The sequence below is a fragment of the Coregonus lavaretus genome (genome assembly GCF_964263955.1).
Source record: "Coregonus lavaretus genome assembly, chromosome: 17".
Classification (NCBI taxonomy): Eukaryota; Metazoa; Chordata; class Actinopteri; order Salmoniformes; family Salmonidae; genus Coregonus; species Coregonus lavaretus.
The window spans coordinates 31,252,530-31,271,836 of NC_140004.1; the positions used below are offsets into that span (position 1 = coordinate 31,252,530).

At 42.6% G+C, this 19,307-nt stretch overlaps 1 protein-coding gene across 1 annotated transcript in view; it reads left to right on the top strand.

Annotated features, from left to right (window-relative positions):
- sema4c (sema domain, immunoglobulin domain (Ig), transmembrane domain (TM) and short cytoplasmic domain, (semaphorin) 4C) overlaps nucleotides 1-19,307 on the top strand; it is a 72,398-nt gene that overhangs the window by 30,911 nt on the left and 22,180 nt on the right. Inside the window, exon 2 of the mRNA XM_084180747.1 lies at nucleotides 17,578-17,779. Coding sequence (XP_084036873.1) covers nucleotides 17,677-17,779 — 103 coding nt within the window. The 5' untranslated portion in view covers nucleotides 17,578-17,676. The remainder of the gene's footprint in view (nucleotides 1-17,577; nucleotides 17,780-19,307) is intronic.

Genomic DNA, 19,307 nt, shown 5'->3' on the forward strand with positions numbered 1-19,307 from the left:
CCTCTCTCTCTCCTCTCTCTCTCTCCTCTCGCTCTCTCCTCTCTCTCTCCTCTCCCTCTCTCTCCTCTCTCTCTCTCCTCCCCCTTTCTCTCTCCTCTCTCTCTCTCCTCTCTCTCTCCTCTCTCTCTCTCCTCTCTCTCTCTCCTCCCCCTACCTAGCTCCCTCTTTTATTTTTTTTTATTTTTTTTGGGGGGGGGGGTGGTTCAGCTTTAATATTGCAGATAGATTGTAACTTCCATCAATGTAATTGTCTGCATATACAGTGGGGAGAACATGTATTTGATACACTGCCGATTTTGCAGGTTTTCCTACTTACAAAGCATGAAGAGGTCTGTAATTTTTATCATAGGTACACTTCAACTGTGAGAGACGGAATCTAAAACGAAAATCCAGAAAATCACATTGTATGATTTTTAAGTAATTAATTTGCATTTTATTGCATGACATAAATATTTGATCACCTACCAACCAGTAAGAATTCCGGCTCTCACAGACCTGTTCGTTTTTCTTTAAGAAGCCCTCCTGTTCTCCACTCATTACCTGTATTAACTGCACCTGTTTGAACTCGTTACCTGTATAAAAGACACCTGTCCACACACTCAATCAAACAGACTCCAACCTCTCCACAATGGCCAAGACCAGAGAGCTGTGTAAGGACATCAGGGATAAAATTGTAGACCTGCACAAGGCTGGGATGGGCTATAGTACAATAGGCAAGCAGCTTGGTGAGAAGGCAACAACTATTGGCGCAATTATTAGAAAATGGAAGAAGTTCAAGATGACGGTCAATCACCCTCGGTCTGGGGCTCCATGCAAGATCTCACCTCGTGGGGCATCAATGATCATGAGGAAGGTGAGGGATCAGCCCAGAACTACACAGCAGGACCTGGTCAATGACCTGAAGAGAGCTGGGACCACAGTCTCAAAGAAAACCATTAGTAACACACTACGCCGTCATGGATTAAAATCCTGCAGCGCACGCAAGGTCCCCCTGCTCAAGCCAGCGCATGTCCAGGCCCGTCTGAAGTTTGCCAATGACCATCTGGATGATCCAGAGGAGGAATGGGAGAAGGTCATGTGGTCTGATGAGACATAAATAGAGCTTTTTGGTCTAAACTCCACTCGCCGTGTTTGGAGGAAGAAGAAGGATGAGTACAACCCCAAGAACACCATCCCAACCGTGAAGCATGGAGGTGGAAACATCATTCTTTGGGGATGCTTTTCTGCAAAGGGGACAGGATGACTGCACCGTATTGAGGGGAGGATGGATGGGGCCATGTATCGCGAGATCTTGGCCAACAACCTCCTTCCCTCAGGAAGAGCATTGAAGATGTGTTGTGGCTGGGTCTTCCAGCATGACAACGACCCGAAACACACAGCCAGGGCAACTAAGGAGTGGCTCCATAAGAAGCATCTCAAGGTCCCGGAGTGGCCTAGCCAGTCTCCAGACCTGAACCCAATAGAAAATCTTTGGAGGGAGCTGAAAGTCCGTATTGCCCAGCGACAGCCCCGCAACCGGAAGGATCTTGAGAAGGTCTGTATGGAGGAGTGGGCCAAAATCCCTGCTGCAGTGTGTGCAAACCTGGTCAAGACCTACAGGAAACGTATGATCTCTGTAATTGCAAACAAAGGTTTCTGTACCAAATATTAAGTTCTGCTTTTCTGATGTATCAAATACTTATGTCATGCAATAAAATGCAACTTAATTACTTAAAAATCATACGATGTGATTTTCTGGATTTTTGTTTTAGATTCCGTCTCTCACAGTTGAAGTGTACTTATGATAAAAATTACAGACCTCTACATGCTTTGTAAGTAGGAAAACCTGCAAAATTGGCAGTGTATCAAATACTTGTTCTCCCCACTGTATATATATATACACTGCTCAAAAAAATTAAGGGAACACTAAAATAACACATCCTAGATCTGAATGAATGAAATAATCTTATTAAATACTTTTTTCATTACATAGTTGAATGTGCTGACAACAAAATCACACAAAAATTATCAATGGAAATCAAATGTATCAACCCATGGAGGTCTGGATTTGGAGTCACCCTCAAAATGTAAGTGGAAAACCACACTACAGGCTGATCCAACTTTGATGTAATGTCCTTAAAACAAGTCAAAATTAGGCTCAGTAGTGTGTGTGGCCTCCACGTGCCTGTATGACCTCCCTACAACGCCTGGGCATGCTCCTGATGAGGTGGCGGATGGTCTCCTGAGGGATCTCCTCCCAGACCTAGACTAAAGCATCCGCCAACTCCTGGACAGTCTGTGGTGCAACGTGGCGTTGGTGGATGGAGCGAGACATGATGTCCCAGATGTGCTCAATTGGATTCAGGTCTGGGGAACGGGCGGGCCAGTCAATAGTATCAATGCCTTCCTCTTGCAGGAACCGCTGATACACTCCAGCCACATGAGGTCTAGCATTGTCTTGCATTAGGAGGAACCCAGGGCCAACCGCACCAGCATATGGTCTCACAAAGGGTCTGAGGATCTCATCTCGGTACCTAATGGCAGTCAGACTACCTCTGGCGAGCACATGGAGGGCTGTGCGGCCCCCCAAAGAAATGCCACCCCACACCATGACTGACCCACCGCCAAACCGGTCATGCTGGAGGATGTTGCAGGCAGCAGAACGTTCTCCACGGCATCTCCAGACTCTGTCACGTCTGTCACGTGCTCAGTGTGAACCTGCTTTCATCTGTGAAGAGCACAGGGCGCCAGTGGCGAATTTGCCAATCTTGGTGTTCTTCTCAAATGCCAAACGTCCTGCACGGTGTTGGGCTGTAAGCACAACCCCCACCTGTGGACGTTGGGCCCTCATACCACCCTCATGGAGTCTGTTTCTGACCGTTTGAGCAGACACATGCACATTTGTGGCCTGCTGGAGGTCATTTTGCAGGGCTCTGGCAGTGCTCCTCCTTGCACAAAGGTGGAGGTAGCAGTCCTGCTGCTGGGTTGTTGCCCTCCTACGGCCTCCTCCACGTCTCCTGATGTACTGGCCTGTCTCCTGGTAGCGCCTCCATGCTCTGGACACTACGCTGACAGACACAGCAAACCTTCTTGCCACAGCTCGCATTGATGTGCCATCCTGGATGAGCTGCACTACCTGAGCCACTTGTGTGGGTTGTAGACTCCGTCTCATGCTACCACTAGAGTGAAAGCACCGCCAGCATTCAAAAGTGACCAAAACATCAGCCAGGAAGCATAGGAACTGAGAAGTGGTCTGTGGTCACCAACTGCAAAACCAGTCCTTTATTGGGGGTGTCTTGCTAATTGCCTATAATTTCCACCTGTTGTCTATTCCATTTGCACAACAGCATGTGAAATGTATTGTCAATCAGTGTTGCTTCCTAAGTGGACAGTTTGATTTCACAGAAGTGTGATTGACTTGGAGTTACATTGTGTTGTTTAAGTGTTCCCTTTATTTTTTTGAGCAGTGTATATATATACATATACATACACATATATATACATATACATATACATACATATAAATACATATACATACATATATATACATATCCTTCAAAAAAATATATTTCCCTTTATTACTTTCCAACCCCACCACCCCTTCCCTAATTGGAGTAAACTAGTGAACAACAATGCTTAGGCCTCTACTTCCAGCTTATAGATACTATATACATTTTATGGACACAGTCAATTTTACAATAATTATATTTTGTTTGTTTTTACTCCTGAACTTCCTCTACCCTCAACCTCTCCGATCATTTTCATGATGTCCATCCGGTTTGCTTCTATCTGGCATATTTTTCTAACTGTGCTCTTTCACAAAAGCTCTCAACCTATAACCTATATACTTATTATGGACACAGTATGCTTTACAATAGTTATCTTGTTGTTATTAGTTGTTGTTAGTTGTTATTAGTCCCATCCTTCAACTCCATTTAACACCTCCCATCTATCTCTTAACACCATCCATATTGGATTTCTATTTGCCGTATATTTTTCAACTGTACTGTGATGTTTTACAAAAGTTCTGAACCCTTCTATTCTCATTGTTTCTACAGATTGTAAATTGAAAATAAACATTTTTGCTAAAAGTATTATTATATTATTGATCGATTGACTATGACTTTTCAGATCACCCAGTAGTGCTATCTGCAGGGTTAGCTCCAGGTAAATATTGCAATCCTTTAGCCATTCCTGGACCTGTGTCCAAAAACAAGCTACAAATGGACAGTACCAAAACAAATGATCTAATGATCTCCCGAGTGGAGCAGCGGTCTAAGGCCCTCCATCACAGTGCTAGAGGCGTCACTACAGACTCTGGTTCAATTCCAGGCTGTATCACAATCCGGCCGTAATTGGGAGTCCCATAGGGCGGCACACAATTGGCCCAGCGTCGTCTGGGTTTGGCCGGGGTAGGCCGTCATTGTAAATAAGAATTTGTTCTTAACTGACTTGCCTAGTTAAATAAAATGTAAAAAATGATTCTGTCTCTTCGCATCAAAGTCTGCAGAGCTGGCAAGATTGTATACCCAAAATAAATAACATTCTACTGGTAGCAATAATTTTGTATAATAATTTAAATTGAACATTTATACGTTTTGAATCCGGCATCGTTTTGCGTATCAGTTCATAAACACTATGCCATGGTTTCGGTACGTCAAAAATCTCTTCCCAACTATTTTGCAATCTATATGGGATGGCTGTCAATCCTTTGGTCATTAAATGAAACTGGTATACTTGTTTATTTATCACAATTTTATTAATCAAATTATGTTCTTTAATGCAAGGCCGACAGACAAGTTCCTTACTTTTTCCTCCTTCCACTTTCCTCTTCCATTTTTGCGGTAATGCTGCAATTATTTGGTTGTAATTTTGGGTAGAGCAGACATTTCCATATGTTTTTGTTAGCTGCATGTGCGACCTAACTTCACCAGTCCTACCTATGATATCATTTACGAAGATTATACCTTTTTTAAACATTTTTTCAAAAAATAATGTTATTTTTATCAATTAGTATATTTGAGTTTAACCACAATATTTGTTGCTTTATTTGTTCTGTCATTTCTGGAGGATTCAATTGAAATTGCAACCAACTTTATATGTCTTGTTTTAGAAATAGTGATATATATGATATTTATAACTGAAAGTGAGAGGTTGTAATCTGAATAAAGGGGAAAAGGCCATTCTTGAACATTGGGTGAGACAATTTTACTAATTTGCTAGAGAACCAGTTTGGATTTAAGTGTAACTTTTGTATGACTGAAGCTTTTAGTGATAGGTCTAATGCTTTAATATTTAATAATTTCTGTCCTCCGAATTCATATTCATTATATAAAAAGGCCAGTTTAATTTTGTCTGGCTTGCCGTTCCAAATAAAATTGAATATGTTGTTCTCATATAATTTAAAAAACAGTTCACTAGGCATAGGCAAGACCATAAGCAAATAGGTCAACTGGGATAATACTAAAGAGTTAATCAGGGTTATTTTTCCACAAATTGACAGGTATTTACCTTTCCATGGTAGCAAGATCTTATCTATTTTTGCTAACTTTCTATTAACATTTATTGGAGTGAGATCATTTTTTTCATTTGGGATATGTATTCCGAGTATATCCACATCACCATCAGACCATTTTATTGGTAAACTACATGGTAATGTAAAAATTGTATTTTTTTGTGATCCAATACGTAATATAGTACAATTATCATAATTTGGTTGTAATCCAGAGAGGTTAGAACATTTATCTAGATCCTCTATTAGGCTGTGGAGGGATTCAAGTTGTGGATTTAAAAGAAAACATGAATCATCAGCATACAATGACACCTTTGTTTTTAAGCCCTGGATTTCTAATCCCTTGATATTATTGTTGGATCTGATTTTAATAGCTAACATTTCGATGGCCATAATAAATAGATATGCCGATAGTGGACAACCTTGTTTCACTCCTCTTGACAGTTTAAAACCTTCAGAGTAATAGCCATTATTTACTATTTTACACCTAGGATTACTATACATGATTTTAACCCATTTTATAAGAGATTCTCCAAAATTGAAATGTTCCTGGCATTTATATATAAACCCCAGTCGTACTTTATCAAATGCCTTTTCAAAGTCTGCTATGAATAGCAGGCCTGGTTTCCCAGATTTTTCATAGTGTTTTATTGTTTCCAGTACTTGCCTTATATTATCTCCAATGTATTGTCCATGTAAAAAACCTGTCTGATTAGAATGAATAATGTCAGACAATACCTTTTGAATTCTATGCACTATACATTTTGTTCGAATTTTTGCATCACAACACTGAAGTGTAAGGGGCCTCCAATGTTTTAAATGGACTGGATCTTTTTATATTTTCCACTTGTATCCTGTTTCAGTAAAAATTAAATCAGACCTTCTTCTTGAGTGTCTGATAATCTACCATTTACATAGGAGTGGTTAAAACATGCTAATAACGGTCCTCTGAGTATATCAAACATTTTTTGGTATACCTCGACTGGTATGCCATCCAACCCTGGAGTTTTCCCGGACTTAAAGTCTTTAATTCCATCCAGAAGTTTCTCCTCTGTAATTTCACCTTCACATGAGTCTTTCTGTATGGCTGTTAATTCTACATTATCAATAGAAAAAAATCTCTACAATTAGCTGCAATCAGAGGAGATGGAGGTGACTGAAACGAAAACATATGCTTAAAGTACTTTGCTTCCTCCTTGAGTGAATCATGGGTGACTCCGTCATTTGTAACCAGTTTCAGTAAATTATTTTTGGTAGCATTTCTATGTTGAAGATTAAAAAATAATTTTACCTCCCTCCCTCTTACCTCTCCTTCTTTCTCTTAGTGTGGGCTAGTGAAAGTCCAGCTAGGAACCTTTCTCCCTGAGTCCCCTGGTCCCCGCCTGTGAGAGAGAGAGGGCTCTGCACTGGGCTCAGCATGAGCCGGGCTGGGCCTAGCAGTCAGGTGGAGAGGAGGAGAGAGTGGTAGGGAGGGATGGAGGAAGAGAGGGAGGATGAGTAGGGGCTAAAGTACAATTATCCCCCTAGCAGCTGGGTGGGCAGTCTCTTCCTATAGAGCCAGAGAGCAGAACAGAGCACAACAACACTGTTATCTCCTCTCATCCTTCTCCACTCTCTGAATTAAATAAGGCAATATTCAAATGCCTGCAGGCGTGGATACAGTCATTCATTTTAGGTAGGACTTGTGTATTCTGTTTTGATTTGGCCCTGAAATGCAAAATAGAGAAACAACTTTTAATGAGCTTAAAATAATGTGGGAAGAATTGTGTATATTTGGTTTAAAGCTGTTTTTTATGTCTCAGAAAGAAAGTATGACTAGTATGGTTTGTGCTTTTGGTTGATGTTTGATGATAGGTAGGCGTTGCGTTGGTGTGTGATGAGCATATTGTGTACATGTTTTTCTGTTGTTCTGTCAGAGCCAGATGTGTATACTGTATCTGTTTGTCTCATAATGAGGGGATAGTGAGCGTGAGGGATGCTAACATGTGAGAGATGAAGCAGATGTGTGTGTGTGTGTGTGTGTGTGTGTGTGTGTGTGTGTGTGTGTGTGTGTGTGTGTGTGTGTGTGTGTGTGTGTGTGTGTGTGTGGATGTATGTGTGGGGGGGTGTGTTTGCGTGTGAAGTTCTCACACATGGCTATGCTGGCTGGTGTTAATGAGCGAGTACAACAATTGTAGCACGGACGATCGAGTGGAGAAATTACACACACACAGACAGACAGACGGAGCGCCTCAATGACAGGTCAGAGAGTGGCTCCCAAGTGGCGCAGCGGTCTAAGGCACTGCATCTCAGTGCTAGAGGCGTCACTACAGATCCTGGTTCGATTCCAGGCTGTATCGCAATCCGGCTGTGATTGGGAGTCCAATAGGGCGGTGCACAATTTGCCCAGCGTCATCTGGGTTTGGCTGGTGTAGGCTGTCATTGTAAATAAGAGTTTGTTCTTAACTGACTTGCCTAGTTAAAAAAAAAAAAAGAGGGCGCAGGGCAGTGTGCACGTGAGCTTCCGCAGGTCTCTCCACGATTGTCACAAACAGCATGTGTCAATAAAGGCCTGCCAGCACAAGGTCAGAGAGAGTTCAACAGGTGCTGTAGATATGCTCCAGAGGCAGCAACATAGGAGAGACAAAGTCTGACAGCGTCTGTGTGGTAGAAGCCAAATGCAGCCATAGAAATAGTGTATGACAAAGACCCAGATAGGGTCTAAATGTTTTGAGCATTTACCAGAGTGCAGCCTTATTTTGTTCTCTGTGAGAGACGGAACAAGACAGAGAGGCAGAGACAGAGGGATAATGTGTGTGAAAAATAGGCAAAGATAGCCAAATGAATTGTGTGTGAGAGACTGACACAGACAGCCAGAGAAAGTATGTGTGAGCGAGACAGACAGAGAGACAGATAGAGACACAGACAGAGACAGTATGTGTGAGTGAGACAGACAGACAGAGATTGCGTGTGCATCTGTGTATCAAAGAGCTAGCCACTCTGAGCCAGATGGATTTCCGGTAGTCTGGTTAACTCCTGTGTGATTGAAATGAGCTGAGCTGTGCTGTTGTCACAGGGCGGTTTGATCCATTTCAGCTCTAATGACGGCCAGCCGCTGGCCTGATGGAACTGATAAGGCCTTGATCAAAGTATTATTATTATGGCCGCAGGATGGCTGGAGCACTGAGGCATGGAGAGCCCTGGAGGGCTGGGTAGTGGTGGGCCATCTCGGGGACTGTCTGCTACAGTAGAGGACCCCCAGGGGAGGGGGATGATGAGGGAAGAGGATTCCTAGGAGGATGAGGGCCTGGGGACACTGATCTGAAATACAGTAGCTAGGCTAGCTATATAGTGATATACCTTATGTCTGGCAGGGGACAAGGCTGTGGTTTCTTAAATGGTTTTTGATTGTTGACTGGTCAGTAGGGTTGGATTACATTTATTTCACGAATAAGAAAGTCCATATTGAAAAATAATGGCCAATGTTCAGGTCGTGGATTGAATTTCAATTCATCCCCTGAACTGTCTGAATAAAGAAATATAATTGGCCCCAGCCCTGGTCAGTTAACTAGACCTTACTTGATGTAGTAGAGATGAGTGGGCTTGTGTACAGGTACTAGAGTGACTGTATGGGGACATGAGAGATACAATGAGATGTTGGTAGGGCAGTCGGTTGGCAGGAAGTGTGTGTGTATCTGTCGCTTGTGGGGATGGATGCTGTAGAACTCCCTCATTGCCTCCCATGAGACACACACACACCCAGCCTGCAGCTGATCAAACCCCCTTTGATTATCACTCTTTCATCTGGGCTTGATTTTACACAAACTCTGCACAATCTGCCAGTACATCACACACACATGCGCACACATACACACATTGTCACGTACACACTCTTTAATTCTATCTCTTAGGCACATACACACACACACACACACACACACATCCAGTGACACAGTATTTTATGCTATCTGGTAGATGCAGCTCTTTAACACCCACGCTCACTTTGTCTTTAACACTATCACTCACACACACAAGTACACTCAGTCGTCAGCTGCAGCTTTGTTCAGGACAACAGGACAAACAGCGTCAGAGCTGGGTCAAGGAGGACTGTTCATGTGCCAGTCTAGCAGGTCAGAATGAAGCAGTGCACCACGGGAGGTCATGACTTCTCACTTCCTGCTTGCTGTCTGGAGGGCTCTGCTCACACGCAGCCCTCTGGAGTGTGTGTGTGTGTGTGTGTGTGTCTATGTGTGTGTGTGTGTCTGTGTGTACTTGTATCCGTGTGTGTTTGTGCTCAGTTTGATACATCCCTGCTACCCCTAGACAGTCTTTAAACTTTTTTTGAGAGTGAGTGGAAATGTTCCATAAAAGTTTCCTCAAGCTTTTTTGCTCATATCATGGAGGGTGTGAGGGTGTTTGATCCTGTTCCCTCAGCGCTGAGGTAAAATGGGCTTTGATCTAATGCAGCCGCTGCAATAAAGAGGGGGGATGAGAGAAGGGCAGGGAGGGAGGGAGAGAGACGAGGGAGAGGAGAAACAAAAAGCTTTAACGGTGTGCTGCTGTATAGATGTATTTGTTTTGGGGTTGGAGGGAGGAGGTGGAAGGTGTGGTTCTTTGTACATCCATCCTGCTCTACTCTAGTGTAGTGGTACGTCACAGTCAGTGACCTCTCTCTGCCTAGACACCTGTGACCTCTGGAAAGATCATGGGTTCAAAGGTCACGAGGCCTTGTCATCAGCTGATGAGAAAGGAGGAAGTGATGAACAGGAAGTGAGGGAAGGAGAAAGGAGGAAGTGATGAACAGTAAGCGAGGGAAGGAGAAAGGAGGAAGCAATGAACAGGAAGCGAGGGAAGGAGAAAGGAGGAAGCGATGAACAGGAAGCGAGGGAAAGAGAAAGTAGGAAGTGTTGAACAGGAAGCGAGGAAAGGAGAAAGGAGGAAGCGATGAACAGGAAGCGAGGGAAGGAGAAAGGAGGAAGCGATGAACAGGAAGCGAGGGAAGGAGAAAGGAGGAAGAGATGATCAGGAAGCGAGGGAAGGAGAAAGGAGGAAGCGATGAACAGAAAGCGAGGGAAGGAGAAAGGAAGAAGCGATGAACAGGAAGCGAGGGAAAGAGAAAGGAGGAAGCGATGAACAGGAAGTGAGGGAAGGAGAAAGGAGGAAGCCATGAACACGAAGCGAGGGAAGGAGAAAGGAGGAAGCGATGAACAGGAAGCGAGGGAAGGAGAAAGGAGGAAGCGATGAACAGGAAGCGAGGGAAGGAGAAAGGAGGGCATGAGAAGGACGGAGGTTGACAAGAGAGATGGAAAACACTTAAGAATGGAGATTCCGCTCAGCTCACTTCCTATCCTAGACGCCCCTCTTTCCTAATCCTTTCCCGACATCCATCCATCCATCCCCATCGGATGAAACATTGGTGTGTTTTCCCCCCTGTGGGCCTTGGCTGAATCCAAACACACAAACGAAGCAGCATAATCGGAACATGTGTTTTATTTCTCTCTCAACGTCAGGCTAATTAGCTAGCGTTTGTCGAAACACTGACTGATATTATTAGCCTGCCGTGTCGTTTCTAATTTGTTGAACGTCATTAGCAAGCCCAGTGAAAACAAGTCCCCACCGCCAATCTGTCTGCCTGTCTGTCTGCCTGTCTGCCTGTGTGTCTGCCTGCCTTGAGTTTGCGTGACAGGAAGTATAATTTAATTCTGTGCAATTCAAAGAAATTCCACTTAGTCATAGAACATGAGAGTTTCATTGAATCTCACTGGTAACACTTCCAGATACCAAAGAATATATCACTTTTCTCTGAAAACAGTGTTCATATACTCTTTTAACCGTAGTGCTTAGAATAGCCAATTATATTTTCACCAAACATTTCATTTGCTTGGCTTCTTTTTGGAGGTTTTAGGGTCAACTTCAGGGTTAAACTAACGCATTCTGGAAAATGTAGTATTTTCCCCATATTTAACTAAATTTAAGTGAAATATAATAACCTATAATATTCGCATACAGGTTTTGTTTTCCTTTATCATTAATTTTAAGAGTTTGTCCTGAAAATCAATTGTGTCAACAATATTTTATATGATGTATATAACGACATGTTTGATGTTTTATGTACAATATGTATATTTATATAGACTACACCTAATATAGAATAGAAGAGGCATTGGAATTTCATTTCATTTCACTTAATTAAATTATATTTCCTTTAATTCAAATTCTAATTGCAATTCTGTATCCTGTTTAGTAGTTCAATTCAAATTCAATTCAAATTCAAGAATTGAATTGGAATTTGAGGAATTCTCAATTAAATTCTCAATTCAGCACAACCCTGCTGTCTGCCTCCCTGTCTGCCTGCCTGCCTGCCTGTCTGTCTGGGAAATAGCTACAGTCATGGCAGACATGTTTTGCAAAGCTTAGCAGTTCCCTGAGTTGGAATCTGCTATAGGCTTTTGAGGAGAGATCCCCTGAGTCACCCCCCCCCCCTCCCCCCCCTTCCCCTCCCTCCTCCCCGCCCATCTCTTTACCCTCACCTCCCCCAGCTACAGTATGTTTACAAAGGGCTAGTCCTCTTAATCCGACCTCCAGGATGCTCACTCAATTTCTTATCTCTCAGCAGAAAGAGTGATAAAAGAGGAGAGAATGCTATTATTGAAGATTTGAGGACTCTCAGCAGCTTGGGAGATAATGTGAAGCCTTTCGCTGCTGGTTCCAGATGCCCTCCATGATTCTAAACACACATGCTCTCTCTCTCTATTTCCCTCCTCTCTATATCTCTCTCTTTCCTTCCTTCCTTCCTTCCTTCTCTCTCTCTCTCTCTCTCTCTCTCTCTCTCCATTCCTCCCTCCGCCCTCTTCCTCTACTCAAGCCTAAGCCAAAGGCCTCTCCATCCATCCAATAAAACCTAAAATCAGAACTGTGGGCCGTAAGTCATCAGATAGTCTTATCCCGGCCCTCCATTTAAGCCTAGTAATTTAGAGCACATTTAGATGATCTTGGCCTTTCTCTGTCAGTGCGGCTGCTCTTACTTTCCACAAAACTAAATCAATAGAAGTCAGATTGGGTGCAGAATGTGCTGTACAGGCTTTGCATCTAAATTCACACCCCTGTCTCCTAAATGGCAAACTGTACAGAAAGTCTGCACATTAAAGTGGACATTTTAAATTCACATAACATTTGGTGCCGACTTACAGTTGAAAAATATATGGCAAATAGAAATCCAATATGGATGGTGTTAAGAGATAGATGGGAGGTGTTGAATGGAGCTGAAGGATGGGACTAATAACAACCAGATAACTAATGTAAAGCATACTGTGTCCATGATACGTATATAGATTATAGGTTGAGAGCTTTTGTGAAAGAGCACAGTTAGAAAAATATGGCATATAGAAGCAAACCAGATGGACATCATGAAAATTATCGGAGGAAGTTCAGGAGTAAAAACAAACTAAATGTAATTATTGTAGAATTTGACTGTGTCCGTAAGGTGTATGTGGTATGTGTGGGCTGGAAGTGGAGGCCTGGGCGTTGTTGTTCACTGGTTTGCTCCAATTGGGGAAGGGGTGGTGGGGTTGGAGGGTAATGAAGGGATATATAATATAAAAAAGGATATGTGTGTATGGATGTATGTATATATGTATGTATATGTATGTAGCCCCCCCCCCCACACACAGCGGAGTCGCTCACCACCTTCCGGAGACATTTGAAACCCCACCTCTTTAAGGAATACCTGGGATAGGATAAAGTAATCCTTCTACCCCCCCCCCCCCCCAAAAAATTGTAAAGTGGTTATCCCACTGGCTATAGGGTGAATGCATCAATTTGTGAGTCGCTCTGGACTAGAGCGTCTGCTAAATGACGTAAATGTGCCCTTGAGCAAGGCACTTAACCCTAATTGCTCCTGTAAGTCGCTCTGGATAAGAGCGTCTGCTAAATGACTTAAATGTAAATGTAAATGTATATACAGTGGGGGAAAAAAGTATTTATTCAGCCACCAATTGTGCAAGTTCTCCCACTTAAAAAGATGAGAGAGACCTGTAATTTTCATCATAGGTACACGTCAACTATGACAGCCAAAATGAGAATTTTTTTCTCCAGAAAATCAAATTGTAGGATTTTTAATGAATTTATTTGCAAATGATGGTGGTAAATAAGTATTTGGTCAATAACAAAAGTTTCTCAATACTTTGTTATATACCCTTTGTTGGCAATGACACTGGTCAAACGTTTTCTGTAAGTCTTCACAAGGTTTTCACACACTGTTGCTGGTATTTTGGCCCATTCCTCCATGCAGATCTCCTCTAGAGCAGTGATGTTTTGGGGCTGTCGCTGGGCAACACGGACTTTCAACTCCCTCCAAAGATTTTCTATGGGGTTGAGATCTGGAGACTGGCTAGGCCACTCCAGGACCTTGAAATGCTTCTTACGAAGCCACTCCTTCGTTGCCCGGGTGGTGTGTTTGGGATCATTGTCATGCTGAAAGACCCAGCCACGTTTCATCTTCAATGCCCTTGCTGATGGAAGGAGGTTTTCACTCAAAATCTCACGATACATGGCCCCATTCATTCTTTCCTTTACACAGATCAGTCGTCCTGGTCCCTTTGCAGAAAAACAGCCCCAAAGCATGATGTTTCCACCCCCATGCTTCACAGTAGATATGGTGTTCTTTGGATGCAACTCAGCATTATTTGTCCTCCAGACACGACGAGTTGAGTTTTTACCAAAAAAGTTATATTTTGGTTTCATCTGACCATATGACATTCTCCCAATCCTCTTCTGGATCATCCAAATGCACTCTAGCAAACTTCAGACGGGCCTGGACATGTACTGGCTTAAGCAGTGGGACACGTCTTGCACTGCAGGATTTGAGTCCCTGGCGGCGTAGTGTGTTACTGATGGTAGGCTTTGTTACTTTGGTCCCAGCTCTCTGCAGGTCATTCACTAGGTCCCCCCGTGTGGTTCTGGGATTTTTGCTCACCGTTCTTGTGATCATTTTGACCCCACGGGGTGAGACCTTGCGTGGAGCCCCAGATCGAGGGAGATTATCAGTGGTCTTGTATGTCTTCCATTTCCTAATAATTGCTCCCACAGTTGATTTCTTCAAACCAAGCTGCTTACCTATTGCAGATGCAGTCTTCCCAGCCTGGTGCAGGTCTACAATTGTGTTTCTGGTGTCCTTTGACAGCTCTTTGGTCTTGGCCATAGTGGAGTTTGGAGTGTGACTGTTTGAGGTTGTGGACAGGTGTCTTTTATACTGATAACAAGTTCAAACAGGTGCCATTAATACAGGTAACGAGTGGAGGACAGAGGAGCCTCTTAAAGAAGAAGTTACAGGCCTGTGAGAGCCAGAAATCTTGCTTTTTTGTAGGTGACCAAATACTTATTTTCCACCATAATTTTCAAATAAATTCATTAAAAATCCTACAATGTGATTTTCTGGATTTTTTTTTCTCAATTTGTTTGTCATAGTTGACGTGTACCTATGATGAAAATTACAGGCCTCTCTCATCTTTTTAAGTGGGAGAACTTGCACAATTGGTGGCTGACTAAATACTTTTTTCCCCCACTGTATATGTGTGTGTATGTGTGTGTATGTGTATATGTGTATGTGTATGTGTGTATATATATATATATATATATATATATATATATATATATACAGTGAGGGAAAAAAGTATTTGATCCCCTGCTGATTTTGTACGTTTGCCCACTGACAAAGAAATGATCAGTCTATAACTTTAATGGTAGGTTTATTTTAACAGTGAGAGACAGAATAACAACAAAAAAATCCAGAAAAACGCATGTCAAAAATGTTATAAATTGATTTGCATTTTAATGAGGGAAATAAGTATTTGACCCCTCTGCAAAACATGACTTAGTACTTGGTGGCAAAACCCTTGTTGGCAATCACAGAGGTCAGACGTTTCTTGTAGTTGGCCACCAGGTTTGCACACATCTTAGGAGGGATTTTGTCCAACTCCTCTATGCAGATCTTCTCCAAGTCATTAGGTTTTGAGGCTGACGTTTGGCAACTCGAACCTTCAGCTCCCTCCACAGATTTTCTATGGGATTAAGGTCTGGAGACTGGCTAGGCCACTCCAGGACCTTAATGTGCTTCTTCTTGAGCCACTCCTTTGTTGACTTGGCCGTGTGTTTTGGGTCATTGTCATGTTGGAATACCCATCCACAACCCATTTTCAATGCCCTGGCTGACGGAAGGTTCTCACCCAAGATTTGATAGTATATGGCCCCGTCCATCGTCCCTTTGATGCGGTGAAGTTGTCCTGTCCCCTTAGCAGAAAAACACCCCCAAAGCATAATGTTTCCACCTCCATGTTTGACGGTGGGGATGGTGTTCTTGGGGTCATAGGCAGCATTCCTCCTCCTCCAAACACGGCGAGTTGAGTTGATGCCAAAGAGCTCCATTTCGGTCTCATCTGACCACAACACTTTCACCCAGTTCTCCTCTGAATCATTCAGATGTTCATTGGCAAACTTCAGACGGGCATGTATATGTGCTTTCTTGAGCAGGGGGACTTTACGGACGCTGCAGGATTTCAGTCCTTCACGGCGTAGTGTGTTACCAATTGTTTTCTTGGTGACTATGGTCCCAGCTGCCTTGAGATCATTGACAAGATCCTCCCGTGTAGTTCTGGGCTGATTCCTCACCGTTCTCATGATCATTGAAACTCCACGAGGTGAGATCTTGCATGGAGCCCCAGGCCGAGGGAGATTGACAGTTATTTTGTGTTTCTTCAATTTGTGAATAATCGCACCAACTGTTGTCACCTTCTCACCAAGCTGCTTGGCGATGGTCTTGTGCCCATTCCAGCCTTGTGTAGGTCTACAATCTTGTCCCTGACATCCTTGGAGAGCTCTTTGGTCTTGGCCATGTTGGAGAGTTTGGAATCTGATTGATTGATTGCTTCTGTGGACAGGTGTCTTTTATACAGGTAACAAGCTGAGATTAGGAGCACTCCCTTTAAGAGTGTGCTCCTAATCTCAGCTCGTTACTTGTATAAAAGACACCTGGGAGCCAGAAATCTTTCTGATTGAGAGGGGGTCAAATACTTATTTCCCTCATTAAAATGCAAATCAATTTATAACATTTTTGACATGCGTTTTTCTGGATTTTTTTGTTGTTATTCTGTCTCTCACTGTTCAAATAAACCTACCATTAAAATTATAGACTGATCATTTCTTTGTCAGTGGGCAAACGTACAAAATCAGAAGGGGATCAAATACTTTTTTCCCTCACTGTATATATATATGTGTGTGTGTGTATGTATATATATGTATGTGTATATATATATATATATATATATATATATATATATTATATATATATATGTGTGTGTATATTTGCGAGAAAAAAAACATATGGGGGATTGGAAGTGATGCAGACAATTACATTGATGGAAGTTACAATCTATCTGAAATATTAAAGCTGATCTACCCCCTAAAAAAAGTAATAAAAAAATTAATTAAAAAAACATTGGGGGCCAACTTACATCGAGCAATAAAATGCATCTGCGCAGACAGAGATTTTTCATCCATCTCCAAGAGTAAACACAATTAGACATTTTATGCACATTTAGATGTCAACGTCTTTGTTCTCAAATCAGTAAACAGCATCAAATGTTGATTTGGCTCTCTGATAGACACCAGCAGGTGTGGAATGGCGATTCCACAGAATGAGGGAAAGTGGGATATATTTTATAGTGTACTCCTGTTGCATTTTGAGTATTTTCAAACCACGTCTGTTGTAATGTTTGTATTGTTTACCACCAATATTGAAACAGGCTGCCGTTAGCATCGCCTGTCAAAGACAAAACAAGTTTGTTGTTTGACATATTCATTTAGGATAATTATCATAAACTACATTGTGTGTTGAATTGTCCTTGCTTCGACATTCATTTTCTGTGTCTGGTTGATGTGCTGCCAACACACATTCACTTTGCTACCTCGTGTTTCAATGTAATAACTGTCACTGAATTGGCTTGACAGAACTCTGATAAGATGTTTGTGAATGTTGTACGGCTGCTCGGCTGGTGAGATATTGTGGTGGTTGTTCATGATGCTTTAACTTGTGTTTGATCTTTCTTTGGCAGGCTGCCAGAGTCTGTTCCCACACTGTCTATCTCCACTGTCACTCAACATCAACCAGCGAATCAACAGCCTCGCTGAGACTGCCGGGCTCTATCGGAGCCATGGGTGGGGCTAAGGTCCTGATGTTGGTTCTTCTGATTGGTTGGGAGAAGTCGTTAAGTCTCAACTGGAACCCAATACCACGCAAGACCGTCAGATACCATGGTGAGTAGACACGGGCCATACCATGACTATACCTGAAATGGCACTCTATTCACTATATAGTGCACTGCTTTTAACCAGGGTCCATAGGGCTCATTCATAGTCCTGTGTGGCTCCGTTGGTAGAGCATGGCGCTTGCAACACTAGGTTTGTGGGTTTGATTCCCATGGGGGATCAGTATGAAAAATGTTTGCACTCCCTACTTTAAAGCCAAAATCACACGGAGAGACTCCCCTCAACGGTGTGAAATTTGCGTGCCATTGTCAATTCACACACACTGCGTATGCCAATGTTGTCATGATAAACAGTGGTGTTTGTTCACTATGTAGCTGTTGGGAGTTCCTTAGATGTCCAACTGTTGTTGCTTTGCTAGCTCACAAGGATGTTGTAGCTAATACACTTGAGTTGCTTATAAACAACCAAGTCTCGTTCTTCTACATAAACAGTATACACTCTTGCAATCCGAGTCCTTGAGTTTTCCAGTTGTAGCCTGCCTAGGCTATATGCCTTTGATTGAAATCAACACAGGTAGGCTGCAAGTGTTTTCAAATATGTAGCCTATTTGACTGATAAACCTTAGCTTACAGCCCAATACATTTTAAACTACATCTTTAGTCTACTTAGCATAGGGAAGAGCATAGCAATTCCTCTAATTCCATTTCTACAAACGACCCACACAATTTATCTGCTTATTTTAGACTTTCTAATTTGACACTCTATGATGCCGTAGACGCCGTTGACGCTCACGGTCTGTCTGTTTTCTCTTATTCACTCAAATGCCTTCTATTTCCAGCGTGAGCACGCTCATTCTCACACTTAAAATATTAACTGTTCACAGTCACTGTGTTTGCTGTTTTCATCTGTCTGTTTTTAAGTCCAGCTGTCAATGAAAAACAATACCAATTGTTAGAAGCTGAGAAAATATAATTTCAGAAGGTGAAGTTCACTTACTTCTGCCTCTTTGTCACTCATATACCACATAACCACCTCACACCTTTATTCTGTCCTTTCCTTTCCTACTTCCTTCACTTTCTTTTCTTTTTATCCCACTCCTCCCTCCTTTCTTTGCTTTCAGCCCTGATAAGAACCAAACAGCCTGTACTATTTTCACAAAGACATCACACTTCAGCTGCACTTATCAAGACTGCTATTATATAAAAGCAGCCTATTTTCTTTCCGTCACACTCTTTCCACTCTCTCTCTCTTTATCCCCCTCTTCACCACACTCCTTTTCCTGTCCCTGACTCTCAACCATCATTGTTAATGTGAGGGGTGTGGATGGGGACACAATGGAAAAAACAATCGACAAGCAGTCAATATCAGCTTCAGAGACACGGCTAGCGGTGACACACAAACTCCTGTTCACTCGACTCTAGTCAATCCGCAGGCTCATCCCAGACCAATAAACAGATTTGTTAAACATTCAACAGGCAATGCAAACAGCCAGAGAGAGAGAGAGAGAGAGAGAGAGAGAGAGAGAGAGAGAGGAGAGAGAGAGAGAGAGGAGGAGCAGGGAGCAGACTGCCATAAA